This window comes from Rhea americana, unplaced genomic scaffold (assembly GCF_003343005.1).
Source record: "Rhea americana isolate MKP2758 unplaced genomic scaffold, rheAme1 scaffold_81, whole genome shotgun sequence".
In the NCBI taxonomy this organism is placed as follows: domain Eukaryota; kingdom Metazoa; phylum Chordata; class Aves; order Rheiformes; family Rheidae; genus Rhea; species Rhea americana.
This window is the reverse complement of record NW_028186990.1, coordinates 3,652,849-3,660,892: the sequence shown is the minus strand read 5'-3', so window position 1 is coordinate 3,660,892 and position 8,044 is coordinate 3,652,849. Positions and strand designations below refer to the sequence as shown.

At 40.5% G+C, this 8,044-nt stretch overlaps 1 protein-coding gene across 4 annotated transcripts in view; it reads left to right on the top strand.

The window, feature by feature from the left end:
• The first annotated feature begins 698 nt into the window (after positions 1-698).
• Positions 699-8,044, top strand: part of EPHA6 (EPH receptor A6) — a 509,782-nt gene continuing 502,436 nt past the window's right edge. For all 4 annotated transcript variants that reach the window (XM_085323057.1, XM_085323058.1, XM_085323055.1 and 1 more), the window contains exon 1: positions 699-910. In XM_085323057.1, the coding sequence (XP_085179183.1) occupies positions 808-910 (103 nt within the window). In that variant the 5' untranslated portion in view covers positions 699-807. The remainder of the gene's footprint in view (positions 911-8,044) is intronic.

Here is an 8,044-nt window from a genome sequence, read left to right as displayed (position 1 = left end):
GTTGCGGGGCGAGGGCGGCCCCGCCGCAGGGGGTGATCGCTCCGCGGGCGGCGGGAGAGCAACAGCACCAAAAACTGCAGCCGGCTGCGCGGCACGCAAATCAGGAGAGAGGAGCAGAAATCACACCAGAGCAGCCTGATTCCTGATTGCTCCGCCGCAGAGAGGGAGAGACAGAGACAGAGAGGGGAGCGCGGCAGACCCGCGGACGGCGGCGGCGAGGTGCGGAATGCCGCTCCGCAAGTTTGGTTGATGCCCTGCGGTGCGTGAGGCGGCGCCCGGCCCCTCTGCCCTTTCCGCCTCCAGCAGGGGAGCTCGGCGGCGGCAGCGGGGAAGACCCTCCACCATGGGAGATTAGCCCCCCTCGGCGCTGCCTCTCGACAGGGATGCGGGGCGCCGTGCAGCGCGGCCGCGGGAGGAGGCTGCTCCCGCCGAGGAGGCTGCTGGAGGCGCCTCTGCGGGGCTGACGGAGCCGCCCCAGGAGCAGGGCGCGACCCCCCGCCCCCCGCCGCCGCCTCGAAGTTGCCGGAGCTGCCCCGGCTCGCAGCGGCGCCGCCGCCCCTGCCGGCAGGGCGGCAGCCAGGGCTCCCGGCGCCCCGCGTCCGCGTCCGCGCCCGGCCGCCGCCGTGCCCCGGGACCCCGCTGGTGGATGCGCCCGCCCCGGCGGCAGTGCAGGCAGCGCAGCCCGCCGGGCCGCACCGGACCCCGCCGGGGCGGCGGGCGGGGGCGCCCCGGCGTTTCCCGCTGGCCTGAAGGAGGACGGGGAGCCTCGGCGGGCCGAGGCCGCGGAGCGCCCGGCGGGCACCAGCCATGGGGTGTTGTGAGGCGAGGGGGTTGCTCTGGAGATTTGGCCTCTTCCTCCCCCTGCTGACAGCGCGCCCCGCCGCCGCCACTTACGTCGCCACCAACCAAGGTAAGGGCGGCCGGAGGGGCGCGGGCTGGCGCGGCCGCTCCGTGTGTGTGTGTGCGGGAGGGGAAAGGGGAACGGGGCGGGGGGGGGTCACTCCCGCCAACTTTCCGTGCGTTGCCGGGGGGCCGCCGCGACGGGCGGTCCCGCGCGCGCCCAACGGCCGCTCGCCGCCCGGCGGGGCTTGCCCCGTGGCGGAGCTGCGAAGGCGGGCGGGTATAGCCCCGCGGAGGTAGCGCCTGTGGGGCGAGGGAAGCGGAGAGGGCTCCGCTGCCTGCTCCGGCCGGGCGTCCCGGGAGCGGCGGCGCGGCCCCGGCGGCAGGGCGGCAGCTCCGCGGCCCCCCGGCACCGCAGCTGCCGCCCGGTGCGGTGCGCTGGCCGCATCTCTCCGCTTGACTTCTGACTTTGAGGTTTACTTTTCCTCCCGCCAAACTCGGCGCTTCTTGAAAATGGRTTTTGGAAAACTTGGCGCACGTTGAGAGAAATTGTTGCTAGCRAACGAACCGCGCAGAGATTCCTGACTGTCCTTAACACCTAATTTTTTTTTACATGCCACGATGTGATTCCCAGAACCGCCCCCCCACCCCATGTAATGTTGTCGCAGGTGCATGCTCATCATGTCTTACTTAAAACAGTAGTTTAATCGTCTGGATTGCAGTATTGCGTATGTTTAAAAAGGGCCTTTAGATTAAAAACGGATTCAGTCTGTTTAGGAAAAAAATTAAAAATGCGTAGCACATTCGGAGGATACCAAGTTTTGTTAGGAAGAACTGAAAAAAAGCCCATAGCTGATGATGAAACATCATGTTATATGTTACTGAGCATTGGGTAGAGCAGGAACATTTCCTTAACTGTTTGTTTAATGTACATCTCTCTACTTCAGTTGTGGAGAACATAAATGAATTTATTCCTAAATTAGGAGTCTCCTTCCTACTTATATATATATGTATATRTATATATATTTAAATTTAGCTTTCATATCATGGGGTTTTAGTGTGATGCAAGTTAAAATATGGAAACTGAAGGGCAAATTGTMGTCTTGCTTCTGGCAGAAATTATTAAAAGGATATTTCCTTGTTGAGAGGAGTGCTGAAAATGAGTATGGAGGAAAGTAATGATCAGAGAAAAAGAACTGCTTTTATGCATGAGGTGCTATAAAATATATAGTTAATGTATTTTCACACTTCTGTTTTACAATTCATTTTCAGTGTTCATTGTATATATGTGGATAACAGCAAGAGGAGAGAATAAAATATCTAGAAAACAGGAGAATACAGTAGTATAGGCACAAATACACTGAGCAATCAGATGCAGCAGGGATTCCAAATTTCCTTTAATTCTTCTACACTAAATGTGATTTTTWAAAAAAAATCAGTTTGTAATTGTATAATGTATAGTCCTATCGATGCAGTATTACATTTTGCCCTTACTCATGTCTTAGACAACATCAGACTTTCATGGTAGCACAGCACAGCTTTGCTTCTATTTCACTCTCATTAGTACATGCTAATGTGTCTTATATTACCACTAGGCCTAACGAGACACATGAATACTGGAAAAAAAATCTATTTGCATGTGTAATATAGAATATCTAAGAATTTTTATTAAGTAATGCAAGTTATGTTAAGAGTATTTTAAAATAAATTTCTGAATTAACRTTTCATATTTCTGGGGTTTTGTTAGTAATATTTGAAGAATGTTTTAAAAAGCAGTAAAGTTTAAAAAGCCGCAGAAAAAAAACAGTTATTGAAACAGCTTATCCCAAAGGAAAGTCTTTCAAGGATGAGGTGATTTTTTTGATATTAATATAACTTTTCTAAACAACTTCAGGCATTGGAGTATCTGCTCCATAGAGTACTGAATTTCCTAAACTCTTAGTAGCATCTCTTTCTTCACTTCTTTTTAAAACTTTCAGTAAACTCAGAGACCTCTTTTATGTTGTGATTGTACCATAGAAATCAAATCATGAATCTAACTCAACAAAACACATACAAAACAAAAAGTTATGAATTATTATAGCACAYGATCAATAAAATGCTAGTGAAAAAAACTACTTTCATAATGATTTTATCTGAATATAGGAATTGGGGAAAAGAAAATGAGCACAATAAAGAAGTTGAACATTGTGTGAATACTTAAATGGGTCATTTTAAAATACCAGTCGCAGTTGCTAATATTTGGAATCCCAGCTATAAAGAAGTTTTTAAAACTTGCAGTTGACTTCTTTCTACTTTTACATTTTCATCAGGTGATTTTTCAGAGTATTCTTCTTGGAAATACATTTGCCATAATTGCTGTTAGATTTGACTACTTATAATAACTTAGCTTGGCTTTACTATCTGATATTTTTGGTCTTCTCTTTTGGATTTACAAACAGAGTGTCATTGACACTAAATATGGATGAATTACAAAGGAATGTTTTAGCTGGGTTGCTCAATTGTTTGGGGGGAAAAAGGCGAAATGAGAATAAGTTTATTAATCCAAATCAGAAAWCGGACAAACGTTCCATCTTGTTCTTAATGTTTTGTTTCCTGTTACTAAAGAAGGATTTTCAGAGATTTAATACCCTGCAGTCTTATAAATTGCTGTTATTACTATGTTAGGATTTATCTTTTTGTTCATTTTTCTCAAACAGGAAAAAATACTTTTTCATATATATTTCCAAGACTCTTAGGTTGTCATTCTTCAGCAAATAAATCAATGCATGCTGTCTTACAGTATTTGTAGCAAGGCAGACAGAAACAATACTATTGACAGAAAAGTGAACTTATTCATCTTAATGGAGTTGTAAGTTCAAAAATAAATTGTGACCATGCAAAGGTTTAGTTTGTGCTGTTAAAAAAAAAAAAAAAAAAAAAAAAAAAAAAAAATGGCAAGGGCAAGGCCATAGAGCTGGGTATGAACAATGCCTCAAAACAGTCTGAAATAGAATTGCTTGAAAAATAAACCTCAATTAGTAATGTAAGATGAGTGCTTATGTTTTCATCTAAATTTTCATTAATTGACCATGACATCCAGTCATTAAAAAGTTGCATTATTATGCAGGATTTCAGCTGATATTGTAGGTTTGTTGTTTGGTTATCAGAACGTGCCGAGTTTGGCAATTATTCTCAAACCTAAAGGTACTAGTAATAAAGGCAATAGTATCTAAACTGTGAGCTGCTCTTTGGGAAACATGTATGAACTTYTAAGAGGGGTCRCATCAGGGAAGAGTTCTATAGTATCCTTTCCTAAGCATGCATTTACAYGTGTTTCTGCATACATGTAAATCAGAAGGAATTTCTGTACCTTGGCCTCTTTCAAACTCTAACCTGCTATTACCCATGACAAGAAGATCAATTCCAAAGACAGACTGTAGGGCTTGCAGAGTTCCATATGTAACAGTGAACTGTAGAAGGAAGTCGTATGCTTTTTCTGTTACCAGGTCTCAGTGCATTTTGTCAGATTATGCAAGGCTGTTCTCTCATGCCCTCTTAAATGGCACATATATTATTTTTTTTTTCCTAAGAGGAAAGTAACATTATGTAAGATGCCAATTCTGAAATTCATATAGCCATTTTTTCACAGTCGTTACACTTGATGTAAGTTGGGTAGCTCTAAATACATAGAGCTCGTTTTATTCTGGTATTAAAATCTCAGCCAGATTAGTAACGACCTTGAATTCTTCATCAGTTCAAAGAAGTTGGCTTATTTTTATTCCTGTTTTTATTTTTACATAACTGCAATCCATCACCGACAAGCACTCCTTTTGAAACACAGCATTTGGAGCTCTTCTGTAGAGATTAGTAACAGTACGGAGACCAAGGACTGAGCAGATATAGGGGCTGAACTCCCAGGATTAGCCTGACCCCTTAAAGCTAGAGGATAGCTCTTACTTAGAGGACTTAGAATAGTGTGAAGAAAATTCTGCTGCCCTCTGTATTGTACTCATCCTGGTCGATTTTGCTGTTCAGTTGTCCAGTTAGTATTTTTTGTGAGCATTTAAGTCACTATGGAGAAATGAGAAAATTAAACAAACAAAAAAACCCCGTGTGGTGGAAGTGTGTCACTCTCTTAAGTGTGCAGAGAATGAATTGTGAGCAAAATCATATTTTTGCCTCAAGCTATAAGGCATTTTTTAAAAAATATTTTTGTCCCAGATAAACTTCAGGGCTAATGACAGCTTTGGAACCTTTACAGTCTTAGATGTGTGTGAAACAACTTGTATCCAAAAGTCTACATTTGCATGCCATAAATACCAGATAACAGACTTAAATTTAATGCTTCGTAATATATTCCTAATCATCTATTTGGCAGCATTAAGTCCTCTTTGGGTATTTTGTTTATTTTGGACAGGTAGGAATGATTGGTGTGGAAACATTTAAAATAAAAACTGTATAGCTTGGTAAAACAAGATGTAGGTTAAGACCATGTCAGTACAGYAGTTCTCATGTAATTCAAGGAGGTGAAGATTGCACAGAGGAACTGAAGTATTTCTAAATGTGTACAACCTTGCCCTATGGAGCAAGGATGTAAATCAAAAATTGAGCTAGTGTTAGAAGGAAGCATGGAAAAACAAACTRAAGAAAATAGCTGACAGTTAGTAAGCCAGTGTTTTTTGGATCTCTCATGATTTATTCAGAGACTAGTGTTTTCAGTTTCAGCTGGCATCTTACTTGCTTTAAGAAACAAGACAGTGGAGTTCCTAGAAACCAGACTGATGCCTAATGCAGGAAGCAGACTGTCCCGCATCTGCCTGCTGCTCTGAGTTCATTTTCAAAGTGTCTGCTGCTGGCTGCTCTCAAACTGTCCYTCTGTATTGGATTAGGTGGACCTTAGGTTTGACCCAGAATGACCATTCTGACCTTCTTGTGAATTTAACAGWAAATTTTTGAGCAAACAACACTGTTGAATCAAATCGTTTACCAATGAAACAAGGAAAGAGTCTGCAGGAAATGCAGCTTTTCTAATGGATAATTCTTGTGGGTTTCCAGATACATATTTTAGATGAAAGTAGTTAAATCTGAACTCTACCTCAGAGTCAGTTAGGCCATCTGATGCTATACTTTTCATTTGCGAATTTTAGAAAAGTCTTAAATGTTCAGTAATTGGTTAGTCAGTAAAATGTATGCTAAGTTAATACCCAGATGTTTGGCTAAACTTTTTAAAGTAAAAGCCTAACTTATTTAAAATCTTTACTTAATCACCCATATTTAGAAATATGTAGATATTGCAGCTGATATGCATATGGAGTGTGACAAGCACTGCATTGTTTGATTTACATATCCTAATATAGCATAGCTGTGTTGAAATATATTCTTATTTGGGCTGTGTATCTGTAAACTGGAATGTCTCTATTAGGATCACTGGAGTTCCTCTAACTTGACATTGACACAAATAAGAGGCTGGCCTTTCATTTGTCATTCCAGTTAACATGCTGAACTCTGTCTGTGACAGAGAGAGAGAATTTTAAGTAGTATGGAAATAGAAAAGTAGAGAATTATTTATCCRAAATCTGTCCTGACCTCAGGGGATCACATTATCATGCAGAGGGGGTCAGAAAGAAAAAATACCAGCTGTGAAAAATACATCTACAGAAGCTGTATTTAAACTTGTAAATGATATGCCAATCTTTATGAAAAGTATAAGAATTAAGAATTACTGTTACTATCTAAAACATGATTTCTGTTATGTATTAAAGATATGAAATTGTTTGCAGTATTTCTTCTCTCAGTAATAATCTATACAAATAAACTTAACTTTCTGCAAAAATTATTCCCCAGCTCTTTCTCTTAGATTATGTTCTAATCATTGAATGCCACTTCCTTATCCTTTTTGTTCAGTGACTCTCTTGGCAACTTGTGTGTAATTTAGGATTTTTCTAGTAAAGTTTTTTTTTTCTTTTTTGGAAGTGTTTTGCGGGATCTTTTAATAATCTAAAAATCTACACCAAGATTTTTGTTTTGTTTTTTATATTTGTAAATACTTCTTTCCATTTTCTGTACTTATCCCTTAAAATAATCATCAGTCTTTCTTCTGTTGTAATGATGACATGATATTTCCAGGATATAGTAAAGTCTGTAAAATTTAATGCTGAAATTATCTTCAGCCAGTTCATTTCTCTTATAATCACTCTAGCCAGGCTTCCATTCCACCACTTATTCCAAAGATCCGTACASTAGTTCCAAGGATGCTTTCATTATCATACTTGCAACACTCCTTTTTTTTTTCCTTTGGTAGGTGGACTATTGTTCTTTCTCATGTCTAAAGAATAAGTCTGCTCAAAATAGCTAGGTGTTAAAGAGAAGTCACTTCAGTTAATTCAACATACATTTATGATGTGTTTATTTCAGTGTGTGTCACAGGATACAGTTTAGAGGCTAAGCTTAGTTTTAATGCAAGTGCTTGTTCTGATGGATGAGCAAGCTTCAGATATCCATGTAGAAGAAAATGACCCTGAAGTTTTTTCTATAGTCAGTAGGAAAATTTTACTGATTTGTTTCACCCACAACATAATACTTCCATATYAGCTTTTTAAGCATTTGCTGTCTCAGATCTCTGCATGTGGACTGAGTTCTGTCATACTGTAAGAAAATGTAAAGATGCTGAATACCTTGATAGTGGTGATAGTTTAATCATAACAGATTTAGCAGTTTTCTTCAATGGAACAATTATTAATAAAAGTATTGTTTATTATTGCTCAGATATTTTTATAAATATTCAAAAAGCAGCAGCCAAACAATGCACGGTTGTTTTTCACCTCAACGGATGATACTGTATGAARCTTTCCTTCTTTTTAAACAGTTCCTTCACATTTTTTCATAATACGCCTCAACCTTTAAGCCAGCAGATATTGTTACTTTGATTTACATATTTTTAAGTCGTTTACATTCTAAACACATGATGCCTAAATAATTATTATATACTTTTAAAGGAATTAGGGGTATTTTCATCTTTAGGTTAAGACTAGATTAAAAAATACTGTAATATTGTTGTTTCTTTTGATAGCCTAATAGGGTCAAGTTTAAAATTCAAAAACATTTATTTGTTGTGGAAATTGCATCTAAATTCAAAATAAAATTTAATTCATGTAGAATAATCTCAGAATTTTGGATTTATTTGGGCTCTGTATATAAATAAATGAAATTTACATGGAGCAAC